This window comes from Gymnodraco acuticeps, unplaced genomic scaffold (assembly GCF_902827175.1).
Source record: "Gymnodraco acuticeps unplaced genomic scaffold, fGymAcu1.1, whole genome shotgun sequence".
In the NCBI taxonomy this organism is placed as follows: domain Eukaryota; kingdom Metazoa; phylum Chordata; class Actinopteri; order Perciformes; family Bathydraconidae; genus Gymnodraco; species Gymnodraco acuticeps.
The window spans coordinates 1,360,304-1,380,428 of NW_022990391.1; the positions used below are offsets into that span (position 1 = coordinate 1,360,304).

Below are 20,125 nucleotides of genomic sequence, written 5' to 3' on the forward strand. Positions count from 1 at the left end.
TTGCTGGGCCCGGAAACACTTTTTCCCATTGACTTACATTGGGAAAGAGTGGTCTGTAACTCGTTGGATAATTTTTTTTAAACTAAATAAACTACCCAGTATGAACACTTGTATAGCCCTTATTAAAAACATTCGTTCCTCAAGTTGTAAAAATGTGCTAATTCTGAGAGTTATTTCCCTCGGCATTATGAACGCGCATCCAACCCACGGGACCGCGCTGCCCGGCACGTTCAAGTTACGTGTTCAGCACTACATGAGTTTCTCTTTACCCATGGATGCACAATAACAACGGACCATATCGCCTTACTGCCAGCCCACGGAGCTGTAATAATGGATATATTGCACATGTTTGCTGTAATTCATCATTTGTAAAATATTATACTACATGGGCTGTATGATTAAATCTTGTACCGTAAATGTTGTATTAAATAAAGTTAATATTACCGACGTAGATTAACGTTCCTGTAGCTTCTTATTGCACTTGCAATTGTTTTAGTTACTTGTGGGCTACTTAACATGAATAATCACAGTTACTATCCTTTCACTCCATCACATTTCAAACAGAAATAGGCTATTGTTATTTTAACTCCACCACAGTAATCCATCATCAGCTTTACTTTTTAGATAAAGTTTTAACTCACAATTGATCATAACAGGCTTCAACTTATACATTTGTATATATTACCAAGTGGTTTCATGTACAACCCACACAAGTATCATGCTAAATGAAGCTCTGTTGCTTGGATATCACTAGATCCTGATGTCAGCGTAATATAAAAGTACATAACGATTGATGTGTAACTTAGCATAATTTACTAGCTAGCCGCTAGCTGCTAACTGCCACCTCGTTAATATAAATCCAGTACCATGCTATCATGAACGTGCGGTGTTGTTACGTGTACGCAAATTCACATGCTTAATGTGAACCAAGCCCCCAGGAAGTGCGCCGGAGTCTGATGAGAATATTCGTGCTGGTCAAACGGCGGTACTACACTTCATTTAGGTTGCTGGGCCCGGAAACACTTTTTCCCATTGACTTACATTGGGAAAGAGTGGTCTGTAACTCGTTGGATACTTTTTTTTAAACTAAATAAACAACCCAGTATGAACACTTGTATAGCCCTTATTAAAAACATTCGTTCCTCAAGTTGTAAAAATGTGCTAATAACGTTATTCTGAGAGTTATTTCCCTCGGCATTATGAACGATATAAAAGTACATAACGATTGATGTGTAATTTAGCATAATTTACTAGCTAGCTGCTAGCTGCTAACTGCCGCCTCGTTAATATTAATCCAGTACCATGCTGTCATGAACGCGCGGTGTGTTACGTGTACGCAAATTCACGTGCTTAATGTGAACGAGCCTTTTGGGCGGCGTGGTTAAAGTTGCGCATGTTCTATGAGTGCACATACGGGTACTTCTCAGGCATGCCGGGTAATCTGTGACGTTTCGCTCACTCAAAAGTTGGGCCATTTTGTCATCATGCGCCATTGAGCAACTCTCATAGGAATGAATGAGGCCCCGCCTCCCACGCTGTATCCAGTTCTTATTATACATCCATGGTGTGGAGCGGTGTGGAGGGGGAGTGGGCTATCAAGCCATCAAACAGCGAGTCTGCATCGGTGCTGACTGGAGACCGGTCTCTACCTGACTGGTCTCAATGCTGTGTGTGTCCGTCAGGAAACAAGCTGTTAACAAGTAGTTCCAGCAAACATCCACTGATAAACTTCGATGTTAACAACCTCATGATAACCTCATATTTTTGTAATTTAGGATCATACCTGTGTTTAGTCTAGATAACTGTTACAATATATTGCTCTCGTGGTAAACAGTTGAGCAAGCAGGCTAGCTTAGCAACACCATTAGCAACAGGAACTGCAGTAGACCTACTGCACACTGAGAAGAGGAAAACAAACAAGAAAAGTAGAACAGCGCCAGTGGGAAATAATGATTTTTTTTGTATTGTTTTAATAATTGAAATGATGACCATTGAATGCATAACCATGCCACAAACAACAACAAGATTCACTGTCTTTTTTTTTGTACCTAGCATAAGATTATCTTCATAAATATGATAATATTTCATTATTGTTATTTCTTCAGATTATAACCAATGCTGCAAGACTATACACAGATCCCTCAGAGGACCTCAATGCACTTACACACCAAGAATAACAGAGAGAGAGAGAGAGAGAGAGAGAGAGAGAGACGAGAGAGACGAGAGAGACGAGAGAGAGAGAGCGAGAGAGAGAGAACGATGAGAGAGAGAGAGAGAGAGAGAGAGAGAGAGAGAGGAGAGAGAGAGAGAGAGAGAGAGAGAGAGAGAGAGAGAGAGAGAGAGAGAGAGAGAGCTCACAATGGTCAATAAGTGCACAAATACTTTTTTCATTTAAAAACACTGACATGACATCCATTGTCAGGCTATGAAATTATAGAATACTGTTACTGTAAAACTAGACCCCCCCCACACACACACAAACTGATGGAACGGGTGTCATTTGGTCAAATGAATCTGCATTTACACAACACACCGAAACACACTCACACACCATGTGCTATTGCATGTCATATCCATCACTCTGGAGAGAGTGTGGGAGCGTACCTGATCTACCTGCTTCATATCAAATAGTCACATAGACTTTATTTAAAATAGCTTACTCACTTTACTGAAATGAACAGTTTGTGTATTTTACATTATTGCAGATTGTTTTCAATTATACCATTACTTTTAGATATTTAAATGTGTACTACCTTTAAATCAGCCGGAATATCCACTACCATGTGAAAACCATCTTGTAGTAGTCTACAGTATGTCTCTGGTAGATAACCACATGTTGCAAAGGCTGTGTGTGTTTGCTGTGTGTGTGAGAGCAGCTGTCAGGGAGCTCGGCTCAGGACATTGGGACTGAGTCGCCTCCTACAGACACCCCCCCCATCAGGAGTCATTCTCCCAGCCGCTCACCTCCACTGTTTCACATATATGTATTTTTACAGAATTAATGTAGCTTGAGTGCTTAATACCGCCCCCACAAAAAGGAAAAAGAACATTATTTTTTTTCTAATTAAATGATTGCACATTTAAAAAGTCAGAAGATTAAAAGTTGATAATAAAGTAGTGACATTTTTTTGGTGAGAAGTTGAAAAGTAAAACAGCAAAGAATTACGGCTCAGAGTAATGACTGTGTTAGAGAGTGTGTGTGTGTGTGTGTGTGTGTGTGTGTGTGTGTGTGTGTGTGTGTGTGTGTGTGTGTGTGTGTGTGATATCAGTGCAGTGATCTTCCTGAAGACAGACTGGTTCTCAGTCATCTCTACTGGCAGATAGAGAGTCCTCACTCCTTACAGCTCTATAACTACACATATGATAGAAACAGAATAGCCCTGTACACTAACCATCCACAATCACTATTTTAGTTATGAACTCTTATTTTCAATATAAATTGCTGTATACACTGCATATGTACAACAACAAAAAACATATAGTTAAACGTTTGTAGTGAATAGGTAAAAGTTGTCACTCAATGATCTGACTCAAGTCTAATTGGCCTCTCAAAAAGGAGCAGCAAGTACATTGGAATCAAATATCCTAATCTGAATCAGAACGCTGATATAAATGTATCTCTTTCTTTAAACCTTGTTTAAAGTTCCCATCTAAGGTGGTTACTTGAGTTTCACCCTGCAGGTGTACTTCTGCTGATCAAAATAGTCACCATCTAGTGTAGAAGCAGATCTTTGAGATCTGAACTAGGAACAGCCTTAAGGCAAACACTGTGTAGATCTGTGCTGAACCATCAGCGCATCCCTCCTGGTCTCCATAACAACCCTCCTCCTCATCAATCCCAGCAGCCACTTCCCCTCAGTTGTATCTCATTCTCCTGTTTCCTTCAGCACTTCCAGACCTTTGATTTCCTTTTTCTCCTTTTCTGAATGAATCAGTGTTCCCACAGCTCAAGTGATACCACTCCTAACCGAGCATTCCTTAACAACGTTTAATAAGAGGCACGTGCCTCCACAGCTTCACTGATGCCAACACACCTTCCAGAACTCACAGCTGTTCACCTCACGAAAGACCAGATGAATATTAGTATTTAGTAGTGATTTTTCAAATCAATCGTACAATTGATTGGTCATTTTGGTCTCATTAGGGCTTGTTGAAGGAAATGTAAAAATCAAATCAAAAGAAACTCAAGATATTTGGTGCATATGTATGTGCATGTGTTTTGTGTGTATTTGTGTGCGTGTGCAGAACCACTTAGATATATCATTATGAATCATTACATGAAAATGTGAAAGTGATATAACCCCCCCCCACACACACACACACACCTACCCCGTTAAAATACCCTCAATGTTAAAAATTACACATAAATAATACTGATATAAATGTGGCAACATTCCAAAAAGTGAGAAAAACATTATTCATCAGACATACACATGTTTAAAATACTTTGTGCTGCTAAGATGTGCTGTTTCTGAGGACACATCACCAGTTTACACAAACTGGGGAGGGGGGGACACAGAGCCCCCGTTTCACTAGTTGTTGGACATGACCTTAAGAGCTTTAACGCAATGAGCTTAAGGAACCCGACATGACTTATAGAGTAGAATAAAGCGATATCATGGGATCATTTTCATCTTCATCTGAAACTATTCTCAATCAACATATCGTTCATTATGATCACAATAAAATATTTTTCATTTCAGTAACCCCACACCTGTGAGACATACCAGTGGGTGGAAGAAGAATCCCTAATGAAACCGGGCACCATTTGAGGATGGGTCGGGTTAGAGGGGGCAGTTATCAAAGTTACCCATTTGTACCCAGGAGGTTCTCATTTCCTTGGGCACCATATTTCTCTGCAATACTGTCATCATAATGTGGCGATACGACACGACACAGCATGACACCATCATACAACACCGACCACTCAGCCACATCTATGTGTGTGTGTGTGTGTGTGTGTGTGTGTGTGTGTGTGTGTGTGTGTGTGTGTGTGTGTGTGTGTGTGTGTGTGTGTGTGTGTGCTCTGTAGATTGTTGACTGTGTGTGCCATGCTAACATCTCTCAGCAGATCTGCAGACAGCTGTGGTGGTCACCATGCTATAATTTAATATATGGCTACGCTTAGTGATGGATGGTCAGCCAGTAAAACAAAGACAAATGTTCTTTCTACCGTTCAGGAAAAAAGGAAAAGCCCAGCTGGCCCAAACATCAGCACACTGGATGCTTCAGGCAACACACAATCAGAGTAAATGACATCTCTTTGGGGTCTTCTGCTCATTGTTTTTCTTTCTTTTAATGCTATTATCTTGCATGTTCTTGTGCGATGTTTAACATGCACTGTACTTTCTTTTATTTTGCAGAAGTTGAAGTGCCTTCTCATGGTTATTTTGGTTGCCTTATGTGATTTTAGGCCAGTTACCGTTGATTGTTCTGCACATTCCCACATTGCACAGCTACTTTGGTGAATTGGGGTGTGAAGGGGCACTGCACGCTTAAGGCCCCAAAAGTCTTAGGCCGGCCTTGGTAAATGTAGGCTTAATAGAAATATCACGAAGACCTTACAGTTCATAGCCAGACTTCCTTTTGAAACATTTCTAATTGAGCTATCTTGTAATCAGATTTAGCAGAATGCAATCTCCTCTCCTCTGAGGAGGGAAGTGCTTTCTGAGGTACATCGTGAGGCCTTTCACTCAAACGTCAGGGTGAAGAAAAGAATGGAGCAAACCAACATAGCAGATGCTAAAGTGTTAGCATAGATCACTGAGCCAATGATATACTGCATTGTGTCTTTCTAGTCATAATGTTTCTGCATACTAATCATTATTTGAATCCATGTTGGCATTGTTTGCATTTTAACTCATGTATTGTGTGTTTAGGCATGTGTGTGTGTGTGTGTGTGTGTGTGTGTGTGTGTGTGTGTGTGTGTGTGTGTGTGTGTGTGTGTGTGTTGTTTCTCCATAGGTGTGTGTTTATGTGTACGCGTTGAGGCGTTCTTTGGAGCGTGTAGAGTGGATGTCGTGCAGCTCCTGCTCCTCTTTGGACTTGATGTCCTCATACTTCTGAATCCGGCTGGCGTCCTTCAGATATCCCCAGTTAGCAGCCAGAGCCATCAGGAAGTGGACCTGGGGGGGGGGTGCATGCATACAATTTACTTTTAGACCCTAATTTGTTGGTCTTAGTTTTGAAGAAAATGTTCACCAGTTTTTTTATAAATACTTTCCCAATGTAAGATGTTTTTCTTTCAGTATAAAGACATATGTGAGTGATATGCTCCAATGACAATGCCATGTGGAGTCCTCTCCATGTGAATAAAGAAAACAAAATGTGTATTTCTTCACGGGTACATAGATTTAGTCTATCATTTAGAACCCGATTAAGACAGAACTTTAGGCATCTTTGTTTCATTGATTGAACGTTATCTGCCTGGATTCATTTTCTGCCTCATGTCCAGCGGCTGTGATCGAGTGTGTGAATCAGCATTAAGTTAGATGATCGCGATTTGGCACATTGATGACAGCTCTGCCATCAGTGTATGAATGTGTGTTTGAAGGGTAGATGTGTAACAGCAGTTTAAATTATTTGAAGAATAGAAAGGCGCTAAATAATTGCATTTTAAGGGTGTTTGAGTGTGAGAACTGAGAGAAATTAGAACTCCAATCACCATGGCGATGACAGCGGCTCCTGCTCCTGCCAGTGTGCACACGAACAGATGGAAGGTCAGGTCCAGCTGGAACACACAAGCAGTGGTCATTTATCTCTTTCTCTCTCTTTTGTTGACAAAAGTCATAAATCCTATTGTGTGTTATTCAAACGTGTTCACACTTGTGGTTCTTACCTCATTGGATTCACACATCTTGAAGAACTTCTCAGATCCTGTACACACCTTCCTCTCCTCAGAGATGGTCACCGCTCCTAAACATACAACTCTTCACTACTATGGACTTCACACTTTTATATTTGACAAGAATGCAGATAAATGAACTGAATCTGGAGAATATATATATATGACATTGAAGCCCTTTGAATCTTTCATTACATTCCTATATCTCTGTCTCTGTATATATGTTATTCAAATTGACTAAGATTATTGATTCACTGGTATTGCACCCGGGGAATCTCGGAATGCACTTATCGTGACCTCAAAAGGATCGAATCCGAAACTTAAAAATAATGAAGCAGCTTTTTTATTTTAAGGTTGAAGTGTATATTTATTCCCTGTGAGAAAGGTTCATTAGATGAAGTGATGAGTTTGCTGACAGAAGGGCTATGTGCAGTTTGAAGGTCCGGCCAGCAGGGGGCAGTGCTGCAGGTGCCCTGGTGAGGGACACCACATGGAGGACAGACTGTCACTACAATATTTGCTTTAAAGTGGACCTATTATGCTATATTGGAAAAATATACAAGGTGAGTTCCTTTTTTTATTTCCTGCTTTTTAAACACATGTGCTCTCCAGTACAGGTTAGCTCTCAGTGTTAGCGAGGCTTGCTAATGTAAACAAAGACGAGATTACGTCCAAAACACGTCAGGCATTGTTTCTGATAGCAACTTTCTGTGGGTCCGCTGCCGATTTGACGACAGTTCGGCAGCAAATCTGTATCCGCTCGTTGTACACCCGTTTTTAAAAGATTTGGATACGGAGGAAAAGAGAGAGGGTTTTATTTTCTGGCGCTGCGTGAGTTCCCCGACGCACCGGGGACACATATTTATGTAGAGAAGACATCACAAAGTGCATTTTGCATGATAGGTCCACTTTAAACACTCCTTAATCACCAGTTAAACACATGATGTAATATGATGTCAGAAGTCATACATAGTAAAGGAACCATGAATCAATAGTTTTACTTAGTGCTAAAAGCATGCAGTCAGTGCTTATGTCACTATGATTTGATTTTAATCTTGTTGTCAGTTTAGTAATATACCCATTTAATTATTACTTTAATACATTCAGTTATACATTATGTCCAATTAGGTCCTACATTAAGAAAGGAATTATTTGAAATGTAAATGTTTAAAAAAATCTAGATTAGGCCTATATAGTGAGAGATTATGATGGTTTTATGACGGATGCTTGTTTATTTAAAACATTGAATAAAATATAATAATGTTGGGGTTACTTTGCCCAACATATGTGAACTAAATTAAATATTTTATTTCAATTAGTTAACTCGATGTTTTTTCGTTGACTTCAACACCAGTATGTTTTTACCAACCCGGTATCACGGCAAGACGTGAACATGTGACGATTTACCATGCTGGGAGACGTGAAGATGTCACGGTTTCGTCCCCTTCAAACGTGACAGCTACACGGTATTGTTAACCCATGTTAACCAGTGGAGAAATAACCGGAAATACCAAGCAAATGCTACCCCGACGTAATGATTTATTTTTTAATAGTTACACTTGATTACAGTGATTTTCTTGTTGCCCCAGCTGGTCGACACCTCTTTTAGCAGAAACAAAGGCTACATTAATGTATTAAATCGATGTTAATCCATGCGTGTGGATGTGGAATTAACGGACGTGACGTTGTGCGATTGAGTTGCCAAGCAACAGCTTCGGTTCATGTTAATTTACAAACTATTCAACTACAACCGTAGTTATATTTAAAAACATGTTAGAAGGCCTCACGAAATACTTTAATGCACATTAAAATGTAAATGTGAAGGAATGTGTGTATAACAAAATACATCGGTCATTAAACGAAACCGGAAACAGACGTAGGCAAGATCCTCAGCTCGATGATTGGATGGTTATCCGCAATGCATGCTGGGATTTGGTGTTTATGTGATGTGAAATCTGAAAACGTTTTTTAAAAATACAATAATACTTTATTCCGAGTGTGCTTGCTTTTCTCTTTGAAAGTCATCACATAACGACATTGTAATACACGGTTCGGCTGCATTACATATTACATATGTGCCGTAGTTCTGTATTTATAGAGCCCTGCTGAGAAGACTTCTAGACAAGCAGGAGAACTGCCGCCAAAACTGAAGATGTGACTTGGATCATAAATATATAAGCAATTATACAACATCTTACATTTATTTTCACACAATACGTCTCCTTGCAGTATCAACACTAATTCGGCTGACTTTTATATTTGATCCAATTGGTAGATAGGCTGTATTTAAACCATAACCGTGCAGAGCTGATAGAAAGGGACACCTGGTGGTCAAAGCACGTTATTGAATTGTATTATTTTATTATTAGATATTAATAGGAGGATGTGCAAAACAGACAAACTAATAAGGCTTAATTTAAACATTAAAGAGTACTTTAGGTTAAGGTCTGGAATATGGAGGGATGAAACCCTCTTGAAACCGCAGGTCCTTCCTTCCTGCAGCGGTCAGACTTTACAACCAGCACTGCCCCTAGTAGACCCTCCTACACACACCACAACACAGACTATAACACCCCTTGCTGCTAAATACAAACCAACTTTGTGCAATATGTGCTATATGTGCAATATATATATAAGCCATTAATAACTGTGTAATATATGCTATGCCGTTTTGTTTTTGATCTGTATTTTTGAAAATTATGTAACTTTTTATCTTTTTTTTAGCATATTGTTTATTATATTATAACTTAGTACTTTTTTAGCATATTGTTTATTTTATTCTAACTTAGTACTTTTTTTAACGCATGTAAGATATGCAACACTAAGCTGTCTGTGGCTCTTTCCTGCTGTAACGCTGCACATTTCCCCTCTGTGGAACTAATAAAGGTATTCTGATTATTTAATGGTCACACATGCAGAGCACACAGCACACACAGTGACATTTGTATCTACAGATAAATATTAAGCCTGACAAAGTACTTAACGTCTAATATATTGCTTTCCTGCAATGTTAACTATGTTTAAGCACTTATTTGTTTATTATTTGTTTATTATTAAACTGATATTATACATATGTATTATACTCTTATAAGATGTATGTAGATAGTATAAGAAATGTGCAGAATGACAGTTTAATGGTGGAGTATACACACATATTGATAGATGTCTTGTAATGCACTGTTGAGGAACCTGCGACCCAAGTTTTTCATTCATTGCATAACTACACAGTAGTTGTGTATAATATGATATGTCAATAAACCTTAGCTTAGAAAATCTTGAAATCTTGAAAGGGATGTTCAAACTAGTCATTATATACAGTCTTTAATGAACTATTAGTAGAGAATAACGAGTAATGAATATACTTTATAGAGATCCTATTAATATCTAATAATAAAATAATAAAATTCAATAACGTGCTTTGACCACCAGGTGTCCCTTTATATCAGCTGTGCACCTTTATGGTGTAAATACAGCCTATCTACCGATTGGATCAAATATAAAAGTCAGCCGAATTAGTGTTGATACTGCAAGGAGACGTATTGTGTGAAAATAAATGTAAGATGTTGTATAATTGCTTATATATTTATGATCCACGTCACATCTTCAGTTTTGGCGGCAGTTCTCCTGTTTGTCTAGAAGTCTTCTCATCAGGGCTCTATAAATAAAGAACTACGGCAGATATGTCATATTTAATGCAGCCGAACCGTGTATTACAATGCCGTTATGTGATGACTTTCAAAGAGAAAAGCAAGCACACTCGGAATAAAGTATTATTGTATTTTTAAAAAACGTTTTCAGATTTCACATCACATAAACACCAAATCCCAGCATGCATTGCGGATAACCATCCAATCATCGAGCTGAGGATCTTGCCTACGTCTGTTTCCGGTTTCGTTTAATGACCGATGTATTTTGTTATACACACATTCCTTCACATTTACATTTTAATGTGCATTAAAGTATTTCGTGAGGCCTTCTAACATGTTTTTAAATATAACTACGGTTGTAGTTGAATAGTTTGTAAATTAACATGAACCGAAGCTGTTGCTTGGCAACTCAATCGCACAACGTCACGTCCGTTAATTCCACATCCACACGCATGGATTAACATCGATTTAATACATTAATGTAGCCTTTGTTTATGCTAAAAGAGGTGTCGACCAGCTGGGGCAGAAAATCGCTGTAATCGAGTTTGACTATTAAAAAATAAATCATTACGTCGGGGTAGCATTTGCTTGGTATTTCCGGTTATTTCTCCACTGGTTAACAATACCGTGTAGCTGTCACGTTTGAAGGGGACGAAACCGTGACATCTTCACGTCTCCCAGCATGGTAAACCGTCACATGTTCACGTCTTGCCGTGATACCGGGTTGGTTTTTACCTATGGTTTTTACAGACAATATATCCTTAAATCCAAGCAACAACAAAAAAATCCCCCCCCCCCAAAAAAAAGACACAAAGCCTTTCTTAAGGTGTCCAGGAAATGCAAAGGGTGTCTGCAGAGTAGGTGAGGAGGAAGGGGACAGAGATGTGATAGGTGGGTCGCGAATGGACGCGATTAACGGGAGATTTTCTTTTCTTTTTTTAAAATGTGGACCTCAGGCCGGAATCGAACCTGGGTCCTTGCGGGCGGTAGTGGACTGTTACAGCCGGAGACTCGCTACGGCGGTGGACTTTCACAGCGCCGCTGCGCCGGAGCTGACGGAGCCTCGCAAAGGCAATGCTGTGAAAGTCCACGGCCCACCTATATGCCAGAGCCAGCGGCCCACCAACGACAGCGGCCCACCGGGAAAAGTCCCGAATCTCCCGATGGCCAATGCATCAATCTGGTCATTTACTGGCCAAAGTCATTTACAGACATATGTAAAAATCTCTCATACACACATGTGAAACGCTCTCACACACACACACACACACACACACACACACACACACACACACACACACACACACACACACACACACACACACACACACACACACACACACCCACACACACACCCACACACACACACACACACACACACACACACACACACACACACACACACACACACACACACATACACACACACACACCAGCGTTGCATTCGGGAATAAAAACAACGTGGATCGGCACCTCACCACTCATAAGGAGTTTAACAGTGACACTTTGCATGTTTGTGTCCCCCCACTTTATGAATAGGCCTATGTTTATTATTATTTGTTAACACCTCACCGTCTGTGAGCGAGCGAGACAGAGGGAGAGAGAGAGAGAGCTAGAGAGAGCACACATTTATCTATTTAATATAGACTAGTTGTACAAAATAAAGTAAGAAATCATTCCAATGTGTAGGCTACTATAGGACAGTAAACTGTTTAAAAGGGGAGTGATTAGTAAAATATGCATAAATAGAAAGGAAGAATGCTAACTAGGTAACATAAGATAAGAATAAACAAGTTTAAATGATTTGTTATTGGTTGTGATCATATTCTAAAGATGTCCATAAATTCATGTTGTGCTCAAAGTGCACCAGATTGATGCATTGGCCATCGGGAGATTCGGGACTTTTCCCGGTGGGCTGCTGCCGTTGGTGGGCTGCTGCCGTTGGTGGGCTGCTGCCGTTGGTGGGCCGCTGGCTCTGGCATAGGTGGGCCGTGGATTTTCACAGCGCTGCTGCGCCTGTACCGCATCCGCTGCCGCAAACACCCGCCGTTGCGAGGCTCTGGCGGCTCCGGTAGGTCCGGCGCAGCGGTGCTGTGAAAGTCCACCGCCGTTGCGAGTCTCCGGCTGTAACAATCCACTACCGCCCGCGAGGACCCAGGTTCGATTCCGGCCTGAGGTCCAAAACATTTTTTTTAAAATACAAAAATAATAATCTCCCGTTCATCGCGTCCATTCGCGACCCAACTATCACACACTTTGAGAAACGCTGCTTTAAACAACCCCAAAAGGAGGAGACAGATATTTACAATGTCTTTAGCTCTGATTTTCAATTTCAAAGATAACAATTTATTTGAAATTGAGTAATTATGACAAATCCATCCAGATGTTTCATGTTAGCTTGTCACATACCAAACTGACGCAGGTCCAGGCAGAGGTTGGCTCCCTCCACCAGGCTTGTGTTCTGACACATGGACCACACGTTGAAGTACATGAAGACCGGCAGGCTGGTGAAGGCCGTCACCCCCAGCCACACCAGGAAGAACAGGTATGCCAGGAACATCAGCTGCAAACACACACACCGCACACAATGTGTTATCAACCCACCTTAAAAACTCTTTTAAAAAGAAAAGAAAATTACTCAGTGTGTGTGTGTGTGTGTGTGTGTGTGTGTGTGTGGGTGTGTGTGTGTGTGTGTGTGTGTGTGTGTGTGTGTGTGTGTGTGTGTGTGTGTTTATGGTAATGAAGGAACATGTCAATGCTATTGTGTGACTCACTGGTGAGATTTTCATTGTTTCAATTAAGCTCTAAGTCTATGACACTTTAATAAAACAAGAAATATTTGTTATTGGGTTTATTTCATTGTTGGTGTTTTCAACACTTTGGCAACATAAGATGTTACCAGTCATTCTACTTCACAGAGCCCTGTGAATATTAACAATACTATTTGAAATGTCAATGTATCAAATCAAGTGTACTGGTTACAAAGATTTCTTACGAATGCAGTCAGGCAGCGTCCGCAGGCAGAGATCTTGAACTCTCCATACAGATCCCTGATGGCCCCCGTGGTGAAGAAACCCTCCACCAGCAGCAGCACTCCAAACACAAAGAACCCAGCTGCAAGGCCATAGATGATGTACTTCAGGATGTCAATACTTTGAAGAGACCAAACAAACACGCAGTTTATTTTTCAATACTGCATCTGTAAGTGTTAGTTGTAGACTTTATATTATATCTTATATCAGCTAAATCATCTTGTGTACCCGCCATCAACAAATTCAAAGAAGATGATGGATTGGATGGGGGTGGGTTGGTTTTGGCATTGGTGTAGAAAACAACACGTTTCCTCTTTAGTATATCACTGATGTGACGCTCTGCTTTAACAGAGCCTGTTGATGTGTGTGTGCTCGTGTGTGATCGTGTTTCACGTGTCTGTTGTTGTGTGTTCCTTCACAGGTCTGGTAGTCGTGGTTAATCTTGGCAACATGGAGCACCTGGCCAGTCTCCCTGGGCCATGAGACCGGCCGTGTGGGTCTCCTGCGGGCTGGCTCTCTCTTTCGGTTGCAGTAGAATGTCCAAATATTCATATCCTAACCATGATTTCTAAACTTCAGTGAAAACCGTCATGGGGTTATGACATTTTTGGTGGGGAATTCATCAGGAAAAGAGAATGCGATTTTAGGAGGATCACACACATTTATGTTGGGAAACTACCATTTCTATTGGATGGACAAATAAAAGCACATTTAGATACTTTGGCCTGTGTCCACACATATTAATCCAAATGAATCAGTTAGTATGATTAGTTAGTACTACTGTGCATATCACCATCAGTCATGTTGAATTAAAACATAAACACAACTCAGCACTGTGAAAATAGATAGATAGATCTTTATTTGTCATTGTACAGGTACAACGAAATTACAATAAACTCAAGGTGCCAACACGCAACAACAAGACAATATAAAAACAACAAGACAATATAAAAACAACAAGACACTATAAAAACAATAAAAACAATAAATGGGACTTAAAAAAGACTTAAAAAAGACATGATAGGGAATATGTACATAAATAAATAATAAATAAATTAAATTGCACGATTCCCCTCGTATTGCACGGAAGACATGATAACTTAAATATTAGCAGCGTTTAGTGCACATATGGCCCTGGGAAAAAAACTGAACTTGAGTCTGTTTGTCCGGGAAGACATGGTACGGAAGCGCCTGCCTGAGTGCAGCCGTACGAAGTGCTCGTTACGCCGGGCGATGGCGTCCTCCGTGGACCTGTTGGCCCTGTAGGCGAACTGGTGGGGGTCCAGACCAGGAAGGAGGGATGAGACGATGTGGGGACGGACCACCTTCTTAAAAACTTTAGCGGGGTGGAGGTGAGTGCCACTGGACGGTAGTCATTTAGGCAGCCAATGTTGTTCTTTTTCGGCACCGGGATGATTGTGGATGTTTTCAGGCAGGATGGGACGATGGCCTGGGACAGGGACTGGTTGAAGATCTTGGTGAAGATCCCCGCCAGCTGGTCAGCGCAGTCTCTCAGCACCCGTCCCAAGACTCCGTCCGGCCCCGCTGCTTTCCTCGGGTTCACTGCCTTCAGTGTGCGTCTCACCTCGTGCTCCGTGAGGGTGAGGCTGCTGAGGGCAGGTGGATGTAATGGTGTGGCTGCTTCCGATAGCCCTGTCTCGTCGCGGGCGTAGAAGGAGTTTAGCTCCTCCGCCAGCTGAGGGTCACCCCCGTCGGCCGAGGGGTGGCTGGGTTTGTAGTTGGTCATTTGCTGGACCCCCTGCCACACCCGCCTGGAGTCGTTGCCCCGGAAGCAGTCCTCAATCTTCCCCTTGTAGTCCATCTTGGCCCGCTTGATCCCCCGCTTCAGGTCGGCTCTGGCAGTGCTGTACAGCTCCCTCTCACCTGTCCTGAAGGCAATGTCCCTTTCCCTGACCAGGCGCTGCACTTCTCCAGTCATCCACGGCTTCTTGTTGGGATGAACCCGGATGCGCTTATCCACAGTGACGGAGTCTGAACAGTGCTTGATGTATCCCAGGACCGCTGATGTGTACTGTTCCAGGTCCTCATGTTCGAAAACCCCCCAGTCGGTGTTCTCAAAACAGTCTTGCAGCTGTGGAGTGGCGTCTAAAGGCCAGGTTTCAAATGTCTTTATAGTGGTGGAAAAACTTTTCCTGATCGGGGAGTAGGCCGGAATTAGGAGAAGGGACACATGATCTGACTGGCCTAGGTGCGCTAGCGCTTTAGCTCTGTAGCCCCCCTTAATATTAGTGTAGACCTTGTCCAGTGTTTTATCCCCCCTCGTGGCACATTTAACATGCTGGTAGAGTCTGGGAAGCACTACCTTTAAGTTGGCATGGTTAAAGTCCCCCGCAATGATGTGGACAGCCTCAGGATAAATGTCCATCCTAACTGTGAGGAGTCCATCCTAACTGAGGAATCCATCCAAACTGAGGAGTCCACCCTAACTGTGAGGAGTCCATCATAACTGAGGAGTCCATCCTAACTGTGAGGAATCCATCCAAACTGAGGAGTCCACCCTAACTAAGGAGTCCATCCTAACTGTGAGGAGTCCAACCTAACTGTGAGTAGTCCATCCTAACTGTGAGGAGTCCATCCTAACTGAGGAGTCCATCCTAACTGTGAGGAGTCCATCCTAACTGTAAGGAGTCCATCCTAACTGAGGAGTCTATCCTAACTGAGGAGTCCATCCAAACTGAGGAGTCCACCCTAACTGTGAGGAGTCCATCATAACTGAGGAGTCCATCCTAACTGAGGAGTCCACCCTAACTATGAGGAGTCCATCCTAATTGTGAGGAGTCCATCCTAACTAAAGAGTCCATCCTAACTGTGAGGAGTCCATCCTAACTGAGGAGTCCATCCTAACTGTGAGGAGTCCATCCTAACTGTGAGGAGTCCATCCTAACTGTGAGGAGTCCATCATAACTGTGAGGAGTCCATCCTAACTGAGGAGTCCATCCTAACTGTGAGGAGTCCATCCTAACTGAGGAGTCCATCCTAACTGTGAGGAGTCCATCCTAACTGAGGAGTCCATCCTAACTGAGGAGTCCATCCTAACTGTGAGGAGTCCATCCTAACTGAGGAGTCCATCCTAACTGTGAGGAGTCCATCCTAACAGTGAGGAATCCATCCTAACTGTGAGGAGTCCATCCTAACTAAGGAGTCCATCCTAACTGAGGAGTCTATCCTAACTGAGGAGTCCATCCTAACTGAGGAGTCCATCCTAACTGAGGAGTCCATCCTAACAGAGGAGTCCATCCTAACTGTGAGGAGTCCATCCTAACTGAGGAGTCCATCCTAACTGAGGAGTCTATCCTAACTGTGAGGAGTCCATCCTAACTGAGGAGTCCATCCTAACTGAGGAGTCTATCCTAACTGTGAGGAGTCCATCCTAACTGAGGAGTCCATCCTAACTGTGAGGAGTCCATCCTAACTGAGGAGTCCATCCTAACTGTGAGGAGTCCATCCTAACTAAGGAGTCCATCCTAACTGTGAGGAGTCCAACCTAACTGTGAGGAGTCCATCCTAACTGTGAGGAGTCCATCCTAACTGTGAGGAGTCCATCCTAACTGTGAGGAGTCCATCCTAACTGAGGAGTCCATCCTAACTAAGGAGTCTATCCTAACTGAGGAGTCCATCCTAACTGAGGAGTCCATCCTAACTGTGAGGAGTCCATCCTAACTGAGGAGTCCATCCTAACTGTGAGGAGTCCATCCTAACTGAGGAGTCCATCCTAACTGAGGAGTCCATCCTAACTGTGAGGAGTCCATCCTAACAGTGAGGAGTCCATCCTAACTGTGAGGAGTCCATCCTAACTATGGAGTCCATCCTAACTGTGAGGAGTCCATCCTAACTGTGAGGAGTCCATCCTAACTGAGGAGTCCATCCTAACTGAGGAGTCCATCCTAACTGTGAGGAGTCCATCCTAACTGAGGAGTCCATCCTAACTGTGAGGAGTCCATCCTAACTGAGGAGTCCATCCTAACTGTGAGGAGTCCATCCTAACTGTGAGGAGTCCATCCTAACTGAGGAGTCCATCCTAACTGAGGAGTCCATCCTAACTGTGAGGAGTCCATCCTAACTGAGGAGTCCATCCTAACTGTGAGGAGTCCATCCTAACTGTGAGGAGTCCAACCTAACTGTGAGGAGTCCATCCTAACTGAGGAGTCCATCCTAACCGTGTTGAGAAAAGTGTGGGTTGAAGTGTCATAGTTATTATGCTAAAACGTGAAAACTCTCCCAGAGAAATAAGGGTAAAATAAGGTCACTCACATGGTAAACACATCCAGAGTTTCTCCCGGGGCTCGGATTACTTCAAAGTAGTTATGCAGGATCGTGACGGTGCCGCTCAGAGCCTCGTGGCCGCAGCCGCAGAACAGGGCCACCCCCATGTAGAGCAGAATGGTGGCGATGAGCGAGGCCCAGGGCAGGCTGCCCACACAGCGCTCACAGCACTCTTTACAACCTGACACACACAACATTGGATTAGTATGAGACAATACATTTAAGAAGTTCAATCTAAACTATAAATTATTATAGGAGTCACAGAATGATCAACTTTGCAAATAAGATGATTCCAAAAGCCCATGGTGAAAAGCTTAAAGCATATATTCACACTGGTAATGAGGTTCAGGAACATTCATGTTCTTTAATCATTCTGAGACGCACACAGCTCAGACTAAACATTGACTAATCAAATAGACCTAATCAACAAAAATATCAATGATACCCAGTTTCTAACAAGTAGAGGAGGCAATGCAAATGAGTGATGGCAGCCCCTCCCTGAGACCCTCCTCTAAATGATGACTCAGGTATCATTTGTGAACTGCATAGGGAAGTGTTATCAATAATTGAGAGTTTGTTGACTGATCAGTTTATGTTTCAAATTATCTGGATCTGATTGTTGAACACCCTTTTCACATCTATGAAGAATACAGTAATATCAACAAGCTTTTATCCAGAGAGACTTCCATACATTCATTACTGCGGACAATCCCCAACTTGGGGTGAAGTGTCTGGCTCAGGGACACAACTACATGCTGACTGCAGTGGGACTCGAACTTGCGCTCCCCTGATCCGAAGATCATTATTCCACTGAGCCACAGCCTCCATCAAAACACTTGAATACTTACAAAAACTTGATTCGCTTTCCAGAACACTACAACTTCCATAGTCTAGATAGAAGGAAAACGAGACAACTTTTCTGGAAAAATATGGTGCTGTTGAAGTGTTTGAAATACATTCCTAGTGCTATGAACACGCAAAGAAAGTGCCGTACACCACCACTACGAAGACAGTATATCATAATGTGTTCACATTAAACATTAAGTATCTAAGATATCTGCATGGATAATTATATTAAGAGGTAAGTTGGGAAAATATGATTGTTTGTCTTTGCAAAGGCCCTTGTGAGGTGCACATTTCACGACCAGAAACTTAGCAGTAAATATGTTCAATAAAACAAATATTAGTAGTTTAGATAAGATCTCTGAGGTTTGGAATGTAACTTTATTATAAAACTGGACACAAATACAGCCTTTTACATATGGAGACTTCATACAGTTTCTATCAGCGATGATATGCCAAACATCATCTTAAATAATATTATATAATGACTCTCTTGTGTGGCTGCCTCTGCTACTTTGAGTCGCTGTAGTTCCACCAGATCAAATGTTTTCTTTCTTCTTTTAGAACTACTATTCACCCTGAACACACTTTAACATGATGTCTCCAGTACAACTGCAAATAGTTGTAGTAACAAATAATTCCATGTATTGTGTTTTACACACTATTTAACTGATGTGCCAGAGAGAAAAATGCCCCTAGAAATCCCGGAATGCTCCTTCACAGTGTATTCCCAAAGATTAGATTTGAAAATATATCCTATCTTACATTTTTCCTCATTCACTAAATTGTATATATGCACTGATTACTGTTTATTTTAAAGAGTCCCCCCCCACCACCTCAGGGACCAGCCTTCCCATAACATAGTTTGAGGATCAATGATGGCAGCTGGCGTAACTGTAGCTTCCCAAACATGACGGAGAATAACAGGTGCCTTCAGGAGATGATCAAATACCTGAGGCCATCTACACTATCTCTAGAGTTGCCTGATTGACAGGTGTCTGTCTTTAAGTCTCTACTCTTAAATAATCCATATCAGCCAACACACACACACACACACACACACACACACACACACACACACACACACACACACACACACACACACACACACACACACACACACACACACACACACACACACACACACACACACTTCCCCTCCCTGTTGCACAGAATAGAGGCTTGTTTGTGTGTGTTTGTCTGTGTGTGCATGCGTGTGTGAGTCATCACACTGCTCAGGTTTAATTGACCAGCCTTGTTGCCATGCCAACAGGGGTGTGGCAGGAGCCTGCTGACCCACTTTGCCTGTAGCGTTGTCATGGCAACAGTGCTGCTCTTCTAGCGTTACAGACACACTAATGCACATTTTCACACAGGGATGAACGCACAGAAACACTCACACACAGCATCCATTCGCACAGAAACTAAGTTCAGTCTCATTTCCATTATTGTCTTAATTTGTGAAAATTGTCAAT

General features: G+C 42.0%; 2 protein-coding genes across 2 annotated transcripts in view; both read right to left on the bottom strand.

Annotated features, from left to right (window-relative positions):
* Positions 1-1,950: 1,950 nt before the first annotated feature.
* The window catches only part of LOC117551586 (neuronal membrane glycoprotein M6-a-like), a 25,054-nt gene continuing 6,879 nt past the window's right edge, over positions 1,951-20,125 (bottom strand). Inside the window, exons 2-7 of the mRNA XM_034224501.1 lie at positions 17,796-17,988; positions 13,487-13,643; positions 12,901-13,054; positions 6,839-6,915; positions 6,665-6,730; positions 1,951-6,125 (exon numbers count right to left, since the gene is read on the bottom strand). Of these exons, the coding sequence (XP_034080392.1) occupies positions 5,973-6,125; positions 6,665-6,730; positions 6,839-6,915; positions 12,901-13,054; positions 13,487-13,643; positions 17,796-17,988 (800 nt within the window). The 3' untranslated portion in view covers positions 1,951-5,972. The remainder of the gene's footprint in view (positions 6,126-6,664; positions 6,731-6,838; positions 6,916-12,900; positions 13,055-13,486; positions 13,644-17,795; positions 17,989-20,125) is intronic.
* LOC117551585 lies at positions 13,681-17,672 on the bottom strand. The gene is made up of 2 exons (XM_034224500.1): positions 17,659-17,672; positions 13,681-15,930 (listed from the first exon to the last, which is right to left on the bottom strand). Exon 2 carries the CDS (start codon positions 15,907-15,909, stop codon positions 14,641-14,643), a length of 1,269 nt encoding a protein of 422 aa, XP_034080391.1. The 5' UTR covers positions 15,910-15,930; positions 17,659-17,672; the 3' UTR covers positions 13,681-14,640.